This window comes from Urocitellus parryii, chromosome 9 (assembly GCF_045843805.1).
Source record: "Urocitellus parryii isolate mUroPar1 chromosome 9, mUroPar1.hap1, whole genome shotgun sequence".
Lineage (NCBI taxonomy): Eukaryota > Metazoa > Chordata > Mammalia > Rodentia > Sciuridae > Urocitellus > Urocitellus parryii.
In genome coordinates, this window is record NC_135539.1 from 124,241,958 (window position 1) to 124,265,031 (window position 23,074).

Genomic DNA, 23,074 nt, shown 5'->3' on the forward strand with positions numbered 1-23,074 from the left:
AAAATAGAAACATGCAAGATCTGTTGATTTTTTTATAGCTTCTTATATCAACAGGAAGTTATCCATACTCATATGGGACATTTATATAAATGAACAATTTTAGGAAAACTTTAAAATAAAAATTTAAAAATTTTAGTTTTGTGAACAAGTTCCAGTGCTGAATGAGTGAATAGGTACTTAGCTCCACAATTGAATAAATAATGTTGCAGTTTTAATAATTTTTGATTTTTAAATTAAAAACGTCATTTTAAAAATTTAAGAATGGGCTACATTGTTCACCATACAAGGATTTGTCCATGCTCTTTATTGTACTTTTTTTCTTTTATATTCCTATTAAAATGAAAAAGTGAATATTCACTCTCAAACCTCTTTGCATACAAAAGCCTATATAATGCCATTAAATTGATCCAAGGAATATATTTTGAAAAGCTTTGGCTCCTAGTGCTATTGGACATACCTGTAATTCTGCATACATTCTTATAATTCTTTTTAAGTACTTTGAGAGCCATAGATGTTTAGATGACCATTACATTATAAGGATAGTTGAAAGAAAACAAATTCACAAAATGGAAGGTTGTGTTTTGGTCCAAAATTTCACTTTTTATAGAAGTGAGGTTTTTGAATAATGCAAATGGCATTTAAAACCATGGATATGATGTTTAACAGACTCTTACTCTGCAACAGATATATAGTTTCTTGAAATTATAATGCCATAAAAGTATTATGATTTTTAAAATATATTTATCATTATAAACTCTGTACTCTCTAGTAGGAGATTTTTAAGTACCTGATAAAATGACTAAGTTCTAAACAAATGACTTAGAAATTTAGGTTTGGTGTATAAAAATATTCTGTTGAAATAAAAATGTATTCTAAAGCCTAAAATAATTAGTATTGTGATCGTACACTTGAAACATTTAGCCTTGAAATATAGTGACTAGGTTATCATTTTACCTTCTTCACAAGAAAGGGAGCCACTTTTTATGATTTCCAACCTGTTGGCTATTTACCAGTTTCTTATAAATCTCTGACTTTAGAAAGCGGGGAAAAGAATCCTTGGCCATGAGACTGTAGATTAATTTCTGAGCCTCATCAAAGCATTTGGTTGTTGGTTCAGCAATATTCTTTGAGATGAGGTCCCTGGTACTGAAGTCAATGTTAATCTGTGGAAAATAAGGTTGCATATCATTAGATTAGTTTAATCAAAGAATACATGGTTTGGACAGATGGTGGTTACACATATTATTTGAATTTTTTTCCAAGCACAAAACTAATCTGATGCAAAACAGCAGAAAGGTCATGCGTTCATTTTCTGGAATGCAGAACACATGCTTGGTTTAATTATTTTCCTAGCTTGAGAGGGGGTGGCATTGACAGGAAACAAAGGTAAAGCCTTATTTTGAGATTCTCCTTTTAAAAAGGCAAAATGAAAGAGCAAACAAGGTAGTTATCATTTAAATTTCTTTTCCTAGTTACCTTTTCTTTTTCTAGTACTTTGACCTAAATCCCTAAAATGTACTTTCTGTAGGCAGAACTATAACTAGAATTTAGTAGGTTGAGTCCTACATTCCCAGTCCCTATGGCTCCCCTTACTGTTCCCCAAAACCTCTCTTTTCCTTCCAATTTTTCTTTCTTTGTGTTTGAAAAAATGGACCAAATAATAGCCCCCTTTTCATTGACTCTCATACTATTCACAAAATGAATATATGTGTATATATAAAATTGATATATATATTTAAAATATTTTATATAAAAAGATATCTATATCTATTTATCTTCATCAGGGTTATCTGAGATTAATAGACTCAATAGACCATTGCAACACACTACTGACCTGCAAATATGTAAAATACCCCAAACCTTGTGAAGATACTTTCCTAACTCTACATACATTCCAGGATATGTTCTCAAAAGCAGAAAATCTTTATCTAAGATAACTAATGTAAGCCAAAACTATTCACAAGAACAGAGGAGATTTGAGATTTGAATGTCAAAATAAAATCTCCCCAAAGGCAGGTTCTGTGTCTTATTTATCATTCCATTTCCTAGCACTTAGCAGAATACCTACGATATAATAGGAAATCAATAAATATTTTTGAATAGAACAAAAACATCTCTTGGGCAAAATGGGGAGATTATAAAAATTCTAAAATTTGGGGGTCTGGTAAAATAAAAAAGGCTATAAAAGACTGTTTCATGTGCTGCATTGAAATGTGGTTAAAGGAACTACAATCAATTCCCTCTGTAGCTACCAACTTGCTGTTTGTGATTGAAGAAATTTCTATAATTTCCTTTCGTCTTCAATTTCCATGGTTTAAAAGAACATGGTAAAAGAACCTATCTAAAGTATTTTAAAGGATTAAATCATATAAGTACTATAGAAATACTTAATTGGTCTATAAATAAGAAAAGAAGAAAGAAAAATTAATTAGAAAAGAATCATCTGGAGTTCACTGTCTGCTTACAGATGTTTTCTTTCTTTAGGGATTTGAGGTACTCATGGATCCAAGAACACACCTGTACTTTTATTCCTTTAATCACCTTCTTAGGTCCTTTATTAATGCACCAAATAAAGTGTTGAACCTCCCTGAGAGGCCTCAAAACCTAGAATGAATTACCCCCTTCTTTATTCATGAAGATGATTGGAGGAAGTGGGAGGCTTTGAGATCATTATCAAACTGTCCTCTAACACTTATGATCTTGATGACCTAAGGAGATTGAACTTGATATTTCTGAGCCTCTGCTTTCTCATCCTTAATTTTTATCCTTAATATTAATATTTCATGAATCACTAAGATGTGATGACCAATCCATTTATTGGTACCACAAATATTTATGAGTATCTATTTGAGATTAAATGCCCTGCCTTTATTTGCAGGAAGAAAACCAGTAACAAAACAAGTAGTAGTATTTTAGATTTAAAGTTGATGGCTAAGAATAAGACAGTTCTGAGGACTATCATTTCTGTAAATGCAGAGTCCTGATGCAAGAAAGAATTTAATTTCGAGAGCTACTGTGCCTTGATGGCTGGAGGGTTAATGTGGGTGAAGGGAAGTCCTATGAAGTCCTGTGGGGTGAAGGAGATCTAAGCCAGGACTTGCAGTGTGTCTGTGCTGTGGCAAGGTTTCCTTATTTTTCTACTGCATGCTATAGGAAGACATAAAAGTTCTGCTCAGTGAAGGAGGGTAATAACTTATGTAATGAACCTAGTACAGTGCTTCCTTCACAGTGAGAATCAATGAATAGTGGCTATTACCAGGAACTTGTAGTCATTTTTAAACATTTTCTGCAGCCTTTTTTTTTAATAAACCTGTCTTATGTTATGGAGATATGAAAAAATATGAAAATGAATAAATTTCTTCATTTAGATACATTGTTTGATTCTTTAATATAATAATCTGTGATTTAACTTTATATTTTCCCTAGTGACAAATATAGCAACTTAACATTTAGGTGCTCATCAGGGGAATTTACACTAAAAGCAGGACCAACATGTGCCAGCTACACAGTGGCAGTGATAGTTATTATTATTATTATTAGTAGTATTATTATTATCAGGACTAACCACTTGCACTGACTACCTGCCCCCATTTCCTATTTAAAAAGTCCAAACCTGTGATTTTGGCATTCATGACTTCTACAATGTGATTCTAATGTATACAGTCATTTTCTTCAATGGGTACCATATATTCCTACCAAAGTAGACACATTCATGTATTTTTCTACTTTTGAACATTTTTCACACCTTTCTAGTCTAACTGAAAGTCATCCTTTTTCACATTAGTTTTTTACCCTCCCTAAGGCTGAATTAGAATAATATATACCATGAGGAGTTTACTTGTGGATTTTTGTACTTTCTGACCTCTCAAAGGATTTTTGTGTTACTTAGATGATATTTACATTTTGAACATCTTTCCTTTCATGCCTCACACAGTAAGGACTCAACAAATATATGCTGTATAAATCAGGTGAATGAATGGTTGTACATTTGTTTAAAATAATTTTTAAATTTTAAAGAGAACTATTCATGTCAACATAATATTATTATTAATATTGAATTATATTCAACTTGAACTTCTCATTTAATCCTTTGGTTTTTCTGATAATGCCTGTTTTCCTACCAAGCAACTGCTGGTGTCAGCCATTGATAGCTAAATGATGAGCAGATACACTGTTCCCAGGAGATAATCAGTAGTTTTATGAAAATATGTCTTGGCAATTACACTTAATGTCAGTGACAAAACATCACACCCACATGTTTAGATAAATGTCATTATTTTTCTCTAAGTTGTTCAAGCTAGAAACATAGGAATCATCTCTGACACCTCTTTTTACCCTGCTCTCTTATTAAATGTGTGTGTATGTGTTTAAAATTATGCCTTTCATCTTGAAATTTCAGTGATATTTTTCAGATCAATCTTTTAAAAAATATTTTAGTTGTAGATGGACATGATATCTTTATTTATTTGTACGATTCTGAGAATCAAACCCAGTATCTCACACATGCTAGGCAAGTGCTCTACCACTGAGCCACAACCCCAGCCCTTATATCAATTTATTTCTCCATTTGAGGCCTTTACAACTAACCTCTTTCTTAAATTATTAAATTTATCATTTCTCTGCTACCTCTTTTTACAACATCTTTCCTTTCTCAACACTGTGGACAGTTTTTCTACATTAATTTCACCAAAATATCACTTTTATCATATGACTATTCAGTTGAAACCCATTATTTTCTGTGACATAAAATGTAAATATTTTATTTTGGCTTTGAGAGTGTTCATACCCTACCTTTAGCATGTTCCCAAACCAATTCCTACTTGTTCTTACTGGTCCTCATAAAGCTGCTCTACTCTGTTTATAAAGTAAATCTTTCACCTTAAACTGTGGTTCATACTCTTTCATCATCTAAATTCCCTCTCACCTCAACTGTGCAAATTTTCCCCTTCCGAATGATTTATCTTGAGTTGAATATTCTCTAAGAAGCCTTACTTGATCACAGAAGAAAAGTCATTATAATTTTCTTGTCATTATATGTAATTTTGATTTCAAAATTTCAAGAAATTTGATTTCTTGCTTAAACAGATTTGGATACAAAAGCTTCTGTTAAAGTTAAGTATTTAATATGATTTTCACAGAAAGAAAACTTGTCACTACAAAGGCAATTTAATAGTTCTCAGGATGGATTCATCCTGTCTTTGGTTTACTATTGTTTCTCTGCTTCTTTTACTCTTATTCTCCACTTCCCTCAAAAATGTGAGCAGAGCAGATATTCATTCTCCATGTTCTGTCCCAAGTCTTTTCCTTCTAGTTTTTAGGTTTGTTTGTTTTGTGTTTAGGAACTCAGTGTTCTTTGATAGTAAAATATTTTGAACAATAACCTTAATTCTAAAACAACCACAAAGATATACAAAGATTATCTTAATCATAAAATAGTTAAGTTTTAAAAATTAAATATTAGTCCTAATGTGCTATCATCACAGGTTACCTTATATTAAATATATCACACATGTGACTGTAAGATGATTCAAAAGATTATCACCATATTTTTGGGAAAAAAATCTAACTATATCTGAAAACTGGTCATTTTATTTTTACTCTTCCTAAGTTTATTCATTTGGTATGTTAATTGAGTAGGTGCTTAAGAATGGTGCTAGGATCTGAGATATAAAGATGATTAAGATGAAACATCAATCAAGAAGACAGATTTTGAAAAAGCAACCAAAGGGTGGACAAAAGCTTTCTGGAAGAATAACTTTCCAAAGGAAGTGAGATTTTAAACTGACCTTTGAAATATTATGAATAGGAAATATTTAACAAAAGATTTGCTCATGAGATAGTGAACTAGAAGAAGTCTGGTGGGTTTTGAGGGGAAGAAAGGCAGAATTCAGGAGAGGCATGGAGGTTCTGGATACTGTAGGACCTTATAGGTCTTGTTAAGACATGTTGTCCTTATCTTGAGAGCTTTGAGGAGAATTTTAAGTAAGTAAATAATTTCAACACATATTTTTTAAAAATTCACTGTCTCCCAAGTTGGGGAACAACAGACAGGTTTGGATATAAGGAAGAAACATTAGGAAACTAATGCATTGGATGGTAGTCACTTTGCAGGAATGAATGTGTTGCAAACATACTCAGAAAGTAGAGTCGATGGGACTTGCTATTTAATACTTATGAGCTGGGGCAATGGAGAAAATCTGTAAGGATGACTGGATCTTAGAAATATTCTGAAGAATATAGGGCTGATAGATTGGATGTGGGGGTATGAGAGAAAGAGAAGAATCAGATGATGACCAATGGCCTAGGCAGAATAATGCAGAACAGAGTTGCATTAATAAAGATGGAGAAGACTTGGAAAGAAAAATGTTTTGAACAGAAAGTCAGAAGTCAGCTTTCAATTTGTGGCAAATTTGAGGTGGCCTTTAAAGCTATAAGATCAAAGAAGATGACTGGGATAGTGAGTGTAAACTGAAAACGAATAAGGACTATCTCTGTTCATTATAGTGCCCATTAGCTTATGAGTAGGAACAGCAAAAGAAATAGTAAAGAGAATCAGTAAGAGAGGAAATCCAGTCCAAGAAGCCAATTAAAGATATTTCCATTAAGAGAAGTGACAAATTTAGTTAAATGTTCCTTCCAAGTCAATTCTGGTAACTTATGGGATTGCTCCCTTTCTTCTTGACTCTATGAAATTTCAGTAATGGGGGGGGAGTGAAAAGTTAGGATACTGATATCTATCTATCCATCAATCAATTAGTCATCTACCTACCTATCTATCCCTCTGCTACAGTCACTCTGGGGAGCATATCTGTGAATTGAGTCTCTAACTTTGCACTCATCTCAAATGTGATGTTTGGTTCAGTTCAGCTACAAGGCACTTGGATAAATTTCTACCTCAAACAGTCAGACATGTGAGATTATGAGCCTGGAATGTGCTGAAGGTGGGAAACTATCAGGAGGTGACCCTCTGACTTTCTCAGAAAGGCAGACTTCCCCACTGCTTGATCTAAGGCTTTCCTGAGCTTCTTGGGAGCTATTGGAATCCTTAAACTTTGCTGAACATCTCAGACTATTAGGTTCTGAGCATTGGCTGAAGGTCAAGTCAATTAATGAAATAAAGTTTTACATGTATATATGTATACATGTATATACACACACCTATGTACACACACATATATACAAATATACACAAAAGTAAATAGATATAGACATAAAAAAAAAGATGCTTGTATTCTGTTTGGATACTCTTTAGTTTCAAGGACTTTGAGAAACATAATATTATGTTAGTTTCTTTTTCAAAAGGGCATGAATTATCTTAGAAATCTGAGACCACCACACTGCCAATCTCAGAAAATAAGACACAGGATTGTTCTTCTTATGAAATGACAGCTGAGATGTCATCACAGCCATTTAGAGGCTTTTAAATCCTGTCAATTTTGAAAAGGCCTCGACACAGCTGACGCTGACAACAATCCATTGCATTAAAATGACTGCCTTCTGAATGATATTTGTGGTAGTTGTTTAAAAACATTTTTATTATAAAGATACAGAATAATTTAATACTCATGTGGTTTTGTTAACTGAAAGTTATGCAAGCCAAATTTCTTTCTTCTACACCAGCTTCTTAGAATTCTTCTGGCTTTCAAACAAATTATTTTCACAGGAGGAATACGTTTTTAAAGTGTACCTGTTGGCTCTCCTGTGACCCTAAACTGTGCTTTATATATTTTTTACATAATTTGAATGAAAGGTTCTCAATTGTGCTCCCACATTCAAATTAGAGAGTCTTTCCTCATTTAGAATGTATAGTGTAGCAGGAGACGATCATTATGCAAAGGATGTGTGCATGCATAAGTAAAACTCCTCACAACGATGGAGCAGGCAGCATCTTAGACCTCATTCACAATAGAGCTGAAAAATTACTCTTCAAATTAAAGCCATCTATAATCATGTTTTTGGTTGCCTAATTCTATTTAATCACCACTAACACTTCTAGTATTACTTCATTTTTGACATCATCAAAGGCAAATGAATGTCCTGAAATATGTTCTTAAAGGTGTCTATTAAAAATAGCAGTTTTGCAACATTTAGAATAAATTCATCCCTGCACAAGAACTTTATCTGTTTGTTATCATGGGGTTAGGTGACAGAAATAGATGACCCAAGCTGGAAGATAGTGCTAATAACTTAAATTGGGCAAGAAAAATGAAAGAAATAGAATTATGAAGCACCTTGATTAATTAGACAAGTAGTCAAAGCAAAGAAGGGAATGAACAGAAACCAGATGCCTCTTTAATTTCTATGGCAATAAAGGAGATGGCATGTATAAAATCGTAATGTATACAGATTGCTAAAATTAGCCGTATGCAAGCTACTGCTCTGCCAGAGCAGCTCAAGTGAAATCAGATTGACTGGTTTCCTTCACCAACCCCAACCTGCTGGTCCAAGGCTGAGTGGCCCAGAGACGTAGGAAAGTTTGAAGAACACCTGAGCTTTTTGGTTTTGATTTGAAATGCAGAAATCATTTTTTGAGGAACAAATGATACTATAGATTATTAGAAGAAGTATTTTGGACACTTGTTTCCTCCTAATGCCTAAACCTTGGCTTCTTGGTCTAAGAAGTTAGAACAGATTAGAGTGTGACAAGAGAAAGAAGGCTTTTTAGAGAAAAGTAGATTTTATGTGACTTGAGAATTTTATGCTTCATCCACTAGCATAATCCTCAAGGTTTACAGACTGTGTCATTAACACCAGGAAATAAGTAGTAGATCTAGGGAAAGGAATTCGAAACTAAAAAGCTGGATGGAATACCTCCCTCCCCATGGATCTTAATGACTGCAGGGCTCATCACTTTATCTCTAAAGCTCAGTTCATTTTTCACCTGCAACATGTAGATGATTGTGATACTGTCCTAAGATACTGAATGTGATAATGAAATGAGATAGTCCACGTAAAAGCACTGTGCAGGTATTACAGTTTTTTTAGTTCTGTTTTTCTTTCTCTTCCTCTTTCCTTCCCTCCCTCTTCTCTCCCCCTCTTTCCTTTATCTCTCTCTCCCTTTTAAAGAGATCCTTTTATTTTCAAATGGAATCAATAAGAATGTAAAATATTTGGGATCCAGAAGGTGTAGCTTCCTTGATTTATGCTCTTGTTACCCAGTACTCAGCTTCTTTCACAACTGGGCTTGTCTTTCTGGCACTGGCTCGTCCTTTGCCAAATTTTTGTCAAGGTTTATTAATCACTTCTTCTGAGACATATTCCTTGATCTCCTAGATTTAGGTTTCTCTGTCACAAATGCAACCTCACTTTGTATTTTCCTATCACAATGCTCCTGACAGTTTGTTGTGATATTTACTTATTTGGTACCAGGAATTGATTCCAGGAGCCCTGAACCACTGAACCACATCTCAGTCCTTTTTATTTTGAGACGGGGTCTTGTCAAGTTGCTTAGAGTCTTGCTAAGTTGCTGAGGCTGGTTTTGAACTTGCAATCCTCCTGCCCCAGCCTCCCAAGTTGCTGGGATTACAGGCATGGGCCACCACGCCCACCATAAGTTTTATTTTTTTAAAAACTGGAATTTTCCCAACTAGATGGTCAGTGACCCTGACCATCTTTTTTTCTCAGCTATACCAGCACAGTATTTAGGAGATAATTGACAAACTAATCATCAATAAACAATTTAGAAACTGAATAATAAGCGAACTTGTTATATCTAGAAAAGATTACCATAGTTGAGCATGAACTCTGGGCTAGCAGTAACTTGTAGGACGGAGACTCCTAAGAACTTGAACACACTAAGGAAGTGAGTGGCATTTAAGAATGCAAAGGAAAAATATGAAAATGAAATAAAGCATACAAATTGGCATTACCAGTAAAGCAGGAAATGTTTCTAAGTGCTGATTTTTATAGATTTCTCTCAACCAACAATTCAAATACCTATTTCTTTCTTGAAGTCTCAATTTCAAATATAACCTTATTTAAAAGATCTCAATATCCTGACTCACTATTGTTCATCATTATATCCTTCCCAGATAGAAGAACAATTTCATTCTTTTTTGCACTTAATCATTTGTGGCTTTGCCGTTTTCCTAGTTCTAAAAATTTTATTTTTTAACCCAGTTAGATCAAAGTTTCTTCTGTGGCAAATCATAGTTTCTACTTATCTTCTTATATTTCCTTATTGAGAGCTGCCTAGTAAAACCACTGTGTTATGCTTATGTGTTTGTTATCTTTTTTTTTTTTTTTTTTTTTTTTGCCTAGACTGAGCTTCCCTTTCATGGAGAGTTTTCTATCTTAGAAGGAAGTGAATAATAATTATAGAATAAGCCTTTATTGATGGTAAATGAAATATTAACCCATAAATAACATTGCACCTCATTAAAAATTAAAGAAGTCAGGCACTGATATTAAAAGTGTCCTATACAGATCCATTAAGCTATCTTCTTTATGACTACAATTTTTTCTTTGTTATGAGTTATTATGTACTCATATTTAATACATCTTAGAATTAAACATTATATACTACTTTTTGACTTGAGAAATTACCAACATAGTTGTTCCTAGTTGTTGATAATATGAAGTTGGATTTATAGATATATATTATTTTGGTGCTGGGGATTAAACCCAGACCCTATACTTGCTAAGTACTTGCTTTACCACTGAGATATGCCCCAGTCCTGGATTTATATAATTTTGAAACATTACAAAGTGATGTTATTTGATATTATTTTCTAATCACACAGAATGACAATCAACATAAATTATTTTCTTTTTAATGACATTTTTCCATCATTTATGACCAATTTTCTTTTTAATGTAAAGGAATGAGGATATAAATACATCATAAAATTTAAAATATGTCCATGTCTTATGTGAGTATGAAGATATTATTTTAAATTTTCTAAGATAAACATTTTCTGAAAACTAAGTAATATTATTTTCTTGAGAATTTCCAAATCCTATGAAATTAGTGCTCTAAGCTGAACAAAGAATGAGTACAAGTTTAACAATTCTAGTTTTCTTTGCAACTCCCAGGTTCTTTCTGTGTACAGAGGAGGGACACTTTAAAAAAAAAAAAAACTACATTGCTTAGTTAACAATTTTCTCATTTTCTAGTCAATTAGTCAAAATACCTGGGTCACAGTAGATTTTTCCAGCAGCATTTTTTCCTGAACCTAACGAGGTACAGTTGACTGTAAGAGTTGCTTCTTACCACTTTTTTTTTCTGAAGCTGTTTTATTAACATGTTGTTTGATATGTTTAGATTTCTACTTTTATGAAGTCATTTAAAGGTGCTTGTCTTCAAATGATCATAGAAGTTAACTAATGGCTGCTTTCATGTCTATAAAATTCAATAGTGCATAGAGGGACTTTAAAGAAAAAAGGGATTACATTTAAAAAAAACTATTCTGCTTGATATAAACCCTTAACACATTATTTTGTTTTTCATTCTCATCTCTTCTATGTGGATGGGTGTGTATACTTTTTTAGATGAGGAAACCGAGGCTCAGGGAGGTGAAATAGCTTTATAGGAGATTATGTGCAAGTGAGGCGTCAGGATTTGAACCCAGATCTAGGCATTGCTAAACTTCAGATTTTCTGCCATATCATAAAAATTCCCTAATGTAGAATCCAGAGAGAAGGTCATAGTATTAAGGAGAGGCCATAAATATAGTGAAATTATTAGTTCCTTTCTTAGAGATCAAAGTATTTAGTCTCTGCCTAGTAGGGCAAAAAACTGATAACCACAAAAATTCTCAGTCTATGAATAGGGGACATTTATTTAGTATAGTCCAATTGCAAACTGTCTAATTGTAATCAATTGAAAATTAAGTTATGCTAGCAATTTTATAGATAATGGCAGTAAAGATATAAGAAGTTAAAAAGGAAAGTAAATGGAATTTAATTTTTGGATACCTTTGTCACAGTTCTTTATTTTAGGATTTTCTACTGATGAAATTTGTTATCATTTTGATTTTTTATTAAGAATAAGCTATACAATAATTGAATATAGAAAATGGAGACTATTTTACGTTAATTTCATCTTAATATTCTACTTATGAAAATCATTGTATCTTCCAATCTTCATATCAAATTTATCATCTAATCATGTCAAGTCAGCCTATTAGATGAACCTAGAGTATTTGCCATCATGTCTTTATCTTCACTTTTTGTTTCCGTCCTAACCTCATAACCCCCTTCTCTGCTTGGGTTAGCAATATAAAAATACTTATGATTTATAGAACATGCTAGCGTGCCTTTTTACCTCGGTACTTAACCAGTGTACTCTCAGTCTGAAATATTCTTTCTTCATTTGCTCTCTTCATAAAACATGATCTGTTTTTCATGACCTTTCTTTTACCTGTGGGAACCATGCTATAAATCTGTCCTTCAACTCGACAGGTAAAATTAATCACTCTTTTCCTAGTGCTAATAATGAATTTTAAATATGATTTTATTATCACATATTCCATTGTATGTTTGTCTCGTCTTATTGTCAATCTCTCCTTTAATTCTGTGACTTCTTTGTGGAGACAAACAAAACATCAGTTTAATGAATAAGCACATTAACTGCTGTGTTGTATCTCACATAAAACTGATAAACTGTAGAAAAATATTTCGAAGATTGCAATTGGTATAAAACATAGCAAGCAATGCTCTTTAATAATTTGAATTAGAAACAATGAATAGTAAATAATAGGAAAGAGAATGAGTATATGTGTGTGTATGTAAAGACATGATTTGTTTCCAATGAATTTTGTCATATCTGACAGTCTATGTTTAGAGATTCTTCAAGGAGACAATTTATTACTTGAAAAGAAGCCATAATTTAATTATATTTTATTTACTTAAAATTAATCAGATGGGTAAAATATAAAAACCTATGAAAAATTTATGTCCTAAAATAATAACTATATAACTATGCTATTTAATTAAATTATTATGGTGTGCATTTACTTTGGAAGGAAAGGTTAGAAAAATAAAAAATAATTTCTTATATATTATAACTTTGAATTCACCTGCAATTAAAATACTACATTTTTTATTAGAAGATTTTTTTATACATGATATTTGATGATGCTTTTCCAAAGCAACATTTGTTAATTTTAGATGGATTAATAAAGAAGAGAAAAATGGCTTTCGAACTGATATCACAAGATGGAATATTTTCAGGGCAAGTTTCAAAGCCTTTTAGGGAATGGCACATTAATCAACTTGACAAAACTTACATACTACATTTTCAATTTTCCAGAATTATTTATTGATTTTTAGATGGTGACTCGGAAATGAATGTTGAAATAACTCTGCAGGAGTTCAAGTTCCTTTTCCACCATGAATTCCTGGCCGTGTTTCAGTGGTTCATGTTTGTTAATGACAAACTAGACCAATACAGTCTGCAGTAATTAATGTCCATCTTAAACTTGAACTACTGATATGATAACTTTATGTCCTAGATTTTTATGAAGGTGTTTGCACTTCATCTCATCTACCCTTTGTCCCCAAAAGTACAACCATCCTTCTCATACCATGAATCCTCATTAGGGGTCAGAAAATATGGCAACTATCACCTCTAAGGATCTGAGTATTTTACCTCTGTGGGAAAGATGACAGATCTCCTGAGTTTATGTGTAGTGCTTGAAGTTTAACATAGCTTCCTGTTTGCTTGCTGCTTATGCTTTAAATCTTTTTGCTTACATGATATCTTTGGCAAGGGATCTAAAGAAATTTAAAAATACAAATTGCTTAACCTGTTCAGTTAAGATGAAAAGAGTATCTGGAAATGTTTGATCATAGTATTGGTGCTGGAAATTAAGTCAAATATAAATAGGTTGTTCCACACATAAAATGCTTTTGGGGGCCTATTTTCTGAGTTGTCTAGGCTTCTGTCTAAGACCCTCTCCATTTTTCTGATTTTAAGTAGACAGGTGGGTCCTGATCATTGGGTACAATGCCTTACACTTTAGACTTTCACCATCAAAGAAATATAAGTAAACAACCCCTCCATTCGATAGTAAGATAGTTTTACATGCCATAAATGGACTTCTAAGATATTAAAAATGAAAAATTTTATACTGTTGGCTAGTGGGCAATTTTTAACTTTTGAAGAAAGAACTCAAAATGTTATGCCACATGGGCCTTTTAACTTCATGGTTCCCAAAAAGAAAAAAGAAAATGCACGGCAAGTCCAACAGCTTTTTGAAATGGGATATTTGTCATATTGACTTCAGCTGTTTAACTTGAGATATTTGACACTCTTTCTCGAAACCCTGTGTATGGTGCCATGGAGATAGAAATATTGGTCAAGCCTCATCTATACATAGTAAAGTAGGTTTTGAGAAATGTTAGCTGAGTCGCTGAAAGACAGGATCATCTTAAGGAACTTCCTTTGGTATCCACTGACATTTTCTATTTGAATACATAGCAATGATTTGATTACCCTTTAGATGGATTAAACTAATCTGCTTCTAATTGGCAGCAGATTTGTTAGGGGATGAAACTTCATTGTCCTGAAGTATTTCACTCACCTCTTTAGGGGCATCAGCTACAATGAATTCAGAATAAATTATCTTGGCTTTGGAAGCAATTTTTTCAGCACTTTCTGTTTTCTTGAAGTCTTCACAGGCAAGCCAGAACTCGACATTTTCTTCACTGAACTCTGATTTTAGGAATGTTCGAAAAGCATCTAAACCAGCTATAAAATATATAAGAACTTTTGAATAATATGATATATAGCAATAATATGTGCAAAATGAGTACATTGTATTGAGCATTTATTGAGTATTCAGTGGCAAGTGTTTTATCATCCCACTTAATATAACATTTGTTATGTTTCGATTTCTAACTTTAGAAAAATTATTTTCCAATCAGTTATCAGAGACATAAAATATTTACATTTATATTCCTTAAATTAACGCCATTAACAAAGAAAATATGTACTTTTTCTTTCTACCTCTGAAAAGAACAGTTATGTTAAAGAGAAGGTCTTAATGGTACTTCATAGGAGACCCCATAGACTTTGCTTTTTAGACATACTGCCCTAAGTCAAGTCAACATTCTTATACTGACTTTACAGTAAGAATGACTGTGTCACTGTGAATTGATGACAAAACACAATTTGATAGTAACATATTAAATTGTGTTGGTTTGGGCTTAAAGCAAAGGAGGCAATGTTGGTCTTTATTAGTGTGGGAAGAATAGATTGGACAAATATATTTAAACCAAGAAAGTAACTAGTAAGGTATTTTGTGTGAATGCTCCTTCTTCTGTTTATTTGCTGATAGGTAATTTTTAATTCTGAGGCAAATGGTGGGGCTCTCCAACTTGCTTTAAGCACAATACTCATGATGCCTCCCAATCTCCCTCTCAGTACCTAGGATGGTATTTTTCTCCTGCTTCCAGGTATACTCCTGTGCATGTATTTCTCTGGCAACTTTAGACTAAGAACTGCAAATAGGCCCATTTCTTTGCAGGTTACTTTCCTTCAACTTTGCTAGTATATTCATTTTTTAAAAAATTTGATAACCATAGTCACAGCTTGTGATCTATTATCCCTATATGTCTCTCTCAACTCCCAGCACCTTATCTCCAGCCAAGTTTACATTCTTATTCCAAGCTCCTATAGATATTTAAGTTTGGAAAAACCATCTTAGACCCTTACTTCTCTTCTTTTCTCATCAAAATGTGCCCCGAAATATTCCTTTTTGGTATATCCAGAGCTCAATTGAGAAGGCAATTCTTCTTAAATATTTTAGGGCCAAGTACAGTTAAGAGTGTGCTACTAGTTAACAGGTTAGAACAATCTTATTCAGATCCCCTCTGTTGACCACACTAAGCTAGTGTGTTAAAGTCATGTTATTCAGTATCATAGTTTTCATTTTTCTGAGGACTATCACCATTTCTAAGTGAGTATTTATAGCTCTCTGAAGAGGAAGATGTACAGCAGGGATTTTGCCTCTCAAAGGAATTTGCCTTCCAAAACATGAGTGGTTTTCTCCTTCACCTGACAGGAGGACCCCTTTGCATGTGCACAAAGCAATTCTTCTCTGCCTGCAGGCTGAGAGTTCATCCTTCAAGTTCCAATGTAGGGGAGAGGTTAAATTTTATGGAGAATCTGGGGATAGGAAAAGTTGACCAGAGAAAATAACTATATAATAAAAAAAAGTTAATAGAAAGGGGACTACACCAGTTTTTTTGCTGCCAGTAGGAAGCAAAAGGGAAATTTAGCAAGAGAGAACAGAAAATATTTTTTTTTCCAGAGCAATATTAAAGTGTCTAAAATCACCGGATTAAAAATAGATTTAACATTTAAAAATTATTTGAAATAACATTGGAATAAAAAAGTCAGTGCAAAAGGTTCCAGATACCAATTAAAATTCTCAGCAGAAATATTGGAGAGTGTGGATGTCATTAATAAGTGAGCACTATATGAAAATTTAATTAACTACACACATTGCTTGCACTTAAAAATACATCCAAGAAGCTTCTATGACAAAAATTTAGATTATAAAAATCTTAGTAACACTCAATTAGAATTTTCTCTGAATGTGGTCTAAACAATGATGCATTTGAGAGATCCAAACATGATCTATGCTGAAAGTTATTTTATATAAAGAATAAAGTCTACTTTAATAATACTGAAAGAATCTTGTGAATTAATGCCTGGCAATATTTTATATGTGCATCATTAAGGCAGATGAAACTTTCTCCTTATGAGAATTATCTAAAGGCTTCCCTTTAGATGAGAGATGGGAAGTTAGATATCAAGAAACTATTATTATTTTCTCCTGTTCTCCAGTTTTAATGAAGGGCTACTCTGAACTAACAATGTATTCTTTCTTACTTCCAAGGCTTGGCTTAGCACAAAACAGAACAAAATAAGCAACTTAAATAACTGAAATGTGCTATTTATCTCTGTCTTGAACACAATACTTAAATGACCTACTTTTCCCTTCCGTACATACAATTTGAATGTTCAAAAGATGCCAAATGATTTTGGAATAATGTGCTACATACAATTAAAATCATTACCTGAGGGCACCCTACAGGATGGATGGATTGGTGGGTGTTGAATGGAATAAGTCAACAATAGGGAGAGAAAAATACAGTAAGGAAGGAATATGCTCAGTCTATGCACACTGATTTTCAGGTTGACAAAAACAATTAGGAAACTTGATGAGTCCTCAGCCATTTCAAGTATTAAAAACAAGTGTAGTTTGCTGTTTCTCCAGTATTATAAAGGCAAGATCAAATGATGAAAATTTGAACTTTCTGCTCTTTAATGCATGAACTATGAAATCCTAGGGGGTATACAGATGGAAACATTTGCCTTCATCTCAAGGCTGCCTCTCCTTGCCTTGGTCTATGGTACCGTTGGGTAGAATCCTTCTTGCCTGCAGCCTGTGGAGCAAGTCACAACCTGCAGAAACACTTTGGCCAGGCGCTTAGCAAACCTGATCTGTCACATTCATTATAAACACAAGAAAAAAAGAAGCACAGCATTCAAAACTTCTAAAAATGCAATTTAATATCCATAACATCTTTAATACGTGTTTAGTTGGATTCTGGGAGTTATGTTGATTATTTCACACTATTTTAGGATTTAATTATTTAAGAATTATAGATTCAGAGTATCTAGATTCATGTAATTTAATCTAACATATATGAATAAATAGCTGTGAAGAAATTATTCAGTTTTATCGTGTTTTGAACTTTTCAAATACTTTGGTTGTTTTAGTTAATTTAAAATGGAAATATCATTTGATTAGTACAAACAATATATCGTTATAATATTTTCTATATATGTGTCTATAGTGTCGTTTTCCCTCCCTGGGATGAGATAGAACTGCTGAAAAGCTGTTTATGTGTAACACAACAGAAGTTGTAAATACCTTTGTGACTATTTTGTGTATACTTACTTCATGTCAACAACTAGGGCATTTTATTACTGGCCAAAATTATATTGTTAAACCTCTTGCAAAATATAAATGAATATTCACACATATACATATTAAAATACACACATTTAAATGTTTTTGTATTTACTAAAAATAAGAATAACTTAGTTAAAATGTGTATTTTAAAAAAAAGCTTTATTTTAGCTAAAAATCAAGGGATTCATTTAAGTTTTAAACTTTTTGATAGTTGGTACTTTTTTTCCATTAGTCCCAAAGACAGGCACTTGTTCTATACATCAAATGCTGATGAGGTTGAAGAATTGGGAAACTTCTTATTTGTTGTTTGAACTTTTCCTTTTGTTTTAACGTTTAGAGTTTCTATAAACTTATTTTAGACCCAAGTAAATTCTTTTTGGTGTTTGACCTTGGGCCTTTGAATTTGTCACTTTTAGGAGTTATATATACTTTAAATGTCGATCATATTTTATGCCTGCCATTTTCAGAGTTTAATGATTAACATTTGATTATCATATTTTTTTCAAAACCTATTATTATTTGGATCTTACCTTGGTTGGCTAAAAGTGTGTCCATATTTTCAGACCACGCCATTGCTTCTGTGGCTGGTGACCTGTAGAAACAACATCTACCCTTGACAATAGTATTGTGATCTTTTTCTTCTGTAACCTATATTAATACTTGAGTTATACAGATTTGTGGAACTACATTATTTAAAATGAGCTTTGTGCCTTTAATCAAACAGCAAAAGGTCAACAAAAATCCATATGCTTTTTCACAGTGAACAGTTATAGCAACATGAAGTAGGATGTACATTGACAACAAGAAATTGTTTACTAATCTATTCATTTGTAAATTCTTATTTCTAAAAAAATACGAGAGCAATATTGGTGGAATAATAGTGAATTTCTTAACTATGATTAGAAATTTAGGTGATTAGAATTTAACTATGATTAGAAATTTATGGCATTACTCTGCTTTATTCCTTGAAAATTTCTTTTGATAACTATAATGAAGAACTTTAAACTACTTTCCAAGTTTTCACAGTACACAAAACTATCCACTTAATAATTATGCACCTTGAAAAAGTTCAAAAAAATTTTAAAGATTTTTTAACATCTGATGATCTTAAAAAATATTTGAATGTAGTATTTCCAGGATATTTGCCCCACACTGAGTCAGCCTTTACTTCTCCTTAGACTGATACAAGCTAAATAAATTCTAGATTGATTTATTTAAATCTAGGAATCTGTCAGGACAGAGTAATGTCTTTTCCAAAGCAGTCAAAAATTTATAGACTTAAGTTGTCTGAGGAAGGTATACTTTGGGGGAATGTGATGTTGAAATAATAAATTAGGTTTAATATATAAACTTTCTGGAATGCAAATGCATCATTCCTCTTAATAAATAAAGGTCCTGATAAAATAAACCCCATCCACAGAAAGCATCTGCTGGCCAGAAAAACAAATAAACAAACAAATGTGCTATATGGCTGTGATTTGAAAATGACTTAGTTATGGAAAGGGATGATCTAATTTAAAGTTTATATTAAAATGACTGACAAAATAGAAATAGTCTTGTATCTTGTCATCCTTATAAAACTGCATTCGCACATCAAGGTGACAATCACAGCCTATCACTTCTTACAATTTGCTGCAGTTTTATAATTTTTGTGAGGACTGACCGTGCTCCCTTCTGTTATTGCAGTATTAGTTGTATTTTCAGAAAACAGGGGAGGACATGCAGAATAATGTGATTGGGAATTCATTTTTCTGTCTTTTATTACTTATATTTCCTATCTCAAATTTTCTTCCTCAGTTATGGACCACTGATTTTTCTCTCTCTCTCTTGGATTGCTAAATTCTGAGGACACAAGATTATCAGGGAGACCATTTTGAAATAGTGGTTTTTCATTGGAATGGAAATTTTTAAAGGTTTATATTGTTCAGTTCCCATCTTTCATAAATGGAGGATGAGACTAAATCCGAGATTCAGTTTTACATTGAAGAGCTTTTGTGCATTAGATAATCTGTTACTTGAATAAACTATGTTATATTTCATGTCTCTAAATATTAGGTTTTATAGGAATTCTAAAATCAAACGAACACTTGAAATGTACATGTTTAAAAAGTCTTTAAAAAGCAGACTAAAATTTGGTGGTTAGCAGGGTATTCAAGTTAAAAGCAACTCAGTACCTGTGGAATATATGCTAATGCAGAGAGTAGATGTGAGCCTGTCCACATAGCACACCTGCTTTGAAAGAGGAGCAGATATCCAGGGAAATACTGAGAAATAGAATCTAAGCAAATTCATTCAAGAATGAACATCTACTTCCCCTGCTGTCTGCCAGTTCTCTGATGATAGAACTCAATGTTATTACTAGCATTGGGAACAGTGTGCCTGGCCCGAGACATACTTATTGAACTTATTAACAAACAAGCAATGAATGACTAAACCCCAAATAATGGCAGGTATTAAACCTTCAAAGGAAGAGGGGCAATGGCTTTCAAGGTACTGATAGATTACAATGATAAAAAAGATTATTGAAAGGTATAGTTAATTGTATTAGCTTTCAAAGACCTAGCATGTTCTGAGAGAGGAAGACAAGAAATGATCTAATAGCATCCCTGGGGGGGAACAGGGTATGATGAACTTCACTCTCAACCCTGACCTATGTGAGGTGGATAGAAGGGACAACATTTAATGAAGAAGGCCTTGAGAAAGGCAAGTCCTGTAGGAAGATCCAGGTGTTGGTTAAAAGAATAGCCCACAAAGACCTTTGTGTATGTAAAGTAGTCCTGTAAAATGAAAATGTTCAAATAAATGGTAGCCCTTCTTCTTATTGTCTTCATTAAGGTAAGGTAGTGAAAACAGAAAGAAGAAAACAAAATCTGGGAGATATAAACAATCTATGACAAAAGGAAAACTGCTGTTTGAAGTTGCAGAGATATACTAAAAGATTACAGATGTTCTATAGATACACGTATGGAACCTTATAGGCAACAGAATTAGAGCTGCTAGGATATTCTAGCATTAATTGGGGTCCACAAATGTCTATGTTGCTGTAAAGGGTTACCCTTGCAGCTGTGTGACAATGCCTAGTACCCCCACCTCACTATTTGCTAACCTACTTCTCAGCCAGAAAGTTCATTTTTTATACACTTGATATGCTGAAAGGGTTGGAGGTAATGCAGCATTTACTTTTTAGAAATTAGGTGGCATATAACCATTTTAAGGAATAATCCTCATTTATTGCCATTTAATTTCTTTTAAATATTGGGTTTCTTGTATCTTTTCAATTATGTGAAAGAGCAAATTATTGGTATTTTTGAAAAAAATCAAAAGACTATAATGCACTTTTTAAAATGCACAATGATCTATTGAATGTTTACAATGTACACTTTATTGTGCGAGCACATCACATAATTTACCTCATTTAATCTTGAAAATAGCAATGTGTTTTATTCCCACATTATTTGTGAGTTAAAAGGCTCAGAGGTGCTGGTAACTGGTACAAATCCCAGAGACAGTAATGGGGAGCTAGAATTTAATGGCGTGTGGGCTTATCACCCTAAATCTTCACACTTCTTTCTAAAACGACTCTGTGAATACATATATGCTTTTACCTTATTTATGTTTTGAAACATGTAATAAATATCTTGAAAGTGATTTTCCTGCAATAGAAATTTTATTACACTTCATACAACTGTTTGTTCTAAATAATAGCTTAATTGTGGTAATTGACTACTCAATAACAAGTTTACACAAGATATTCTTAAGCTTGTACATTGTCAAATAAAAATAGAACATTTCTTAGGTTAGATATGAATGAGAAATATGATTTTGTGTTTTAAACAATGCAACTTAGAAATGTCGGGAAAGAAACCTATTGAATAAAAGTGTGAAGAAATAGAAGGCGGCTGGTTTAAAACTGTGCTGTCTTGGTTGATGTTTTTTTCCTTGATGTATGTTACCTAAAGTAAATGGACAGTGTGTCATTTATTTTACTTTTTATGTGGAGTATAGTTATAATTTTAACAGAGGATTTGTGAGTACTTGCATGTTGTTTGTTTCCTCTAAAATTCTGATGCATAATGAGAGTAACTTTTTGTGTGTGTATGGTTTGCCATGAAAATTCACTTTGTATTACAGAGCCAAAATTGCGCTTCGTATTTCATGGGGTTTTGGCTGATTTCCTTTCTGTTTTCTTCATTAAGCAAGTGCCATCAAGGCCAGCAGTACCCATATTATATGTCCAGAGAAGAGCCAGGCCAGATGGGAACTGCGTGAAAGCTACCAGTTATCTTGCTAATTGTGCCAGCTAGAACCAGTTGTATTGCATTAAAAATGTGGAATCCAACAACTTAGCTGTTCACACTCAATTAGCAGTGTGCTGGAGAATGGAAAATTCAAGCAAGGAGTCCATGTGCCCGAGGAAGTGACAGCTGCTTTCTTACCCAGCATTTAATATCCATGTAAAAGTTTCTCCATAAGTGTTGTGATAATGAATAATTTTTGCAAGGATTGTATACATGTCATGTCTCTAACTCATCTCATAATCTTGAAAAACATCATACAGAGACACTTCAGTGGTCTTTCTCCACTTTATAACCTTTCTTTAAGCCCCACATTGTTGACATATTTTAGAAAAGAAGAAGAAATCAATAGAGAAAAGAAAAAAGAATAAATCAGGAGGTAAGACAACAATTAGCATATTTATCATAAACGAAGAAAAGGCAGCATCTAGACCAATGGAGACTCAGTGTTTCATTTTTACATCTTCTGAGATAGAAATAGCTTTAAAGGGCAACTCACTTCACTGGCATGTTTCGTCCACTGTCTGACTGTCACAGATGATGCCGAATTTCTCTTTCTGACTGATCTTCAAGCTGAAGATAATGCGACAGCAGGAACATTACAATTAGTATGCAAATACCTGTCCCCTGGGTTATAAACTGGCATTCTTTAAATCATGCTATTCTCAGCTTTTTTTTTTCATTTTGTTAACTTTTCACTGGTCAAAACAAACTTCTAAGGAACACATTTGAATCAACGTGACATTTCTCTGAATGGCTATCAGAACAGACAGATATTCCATTTGAAAATTTAATTCTAGAAGTTCATATACATTCATTTACAAGACAACTATTGTTCATACGAAATTC

General features: G+C 33.0%; 1 protein-coding gene across 2 annotated transcripts; it reads right to left on the bottom strand.

Annotated features, from left to right (window-relative positions):
• Positions 1-959: 959 nt before the first annotated feature.
• Rgs21 (regulator of G protein signaling 21) lies at positions 960-22,735 on the bottom strand. Of its 2 annotated transcripts, none has more exons than XM_077802768.1 (4): positions 22,725-22,735; positions 18,461-18,522; positions 14,526-14,692; positions 960-1,163 (listed from the first exon to the last, which is right to left on the bottom strand). In XM_077802768.1, the coding sequence occupies exons 1-4, from the start codon at positions 22,733-22,735 to the stop codon at positions 960-962; spliced, it is 444 nt and encodes a 147-aa protein (XP_077658894.1). The 2 variants fall into 2 exon arrangements, with proteins under 2 accessions (XP_077658894.1, XP_026246498.1); XM_026390713.1 differs by having other exon boundaries at positions 18,461-18,537.
• Positions 22,736-23,074: the final 339 nt, after the last annotated feature.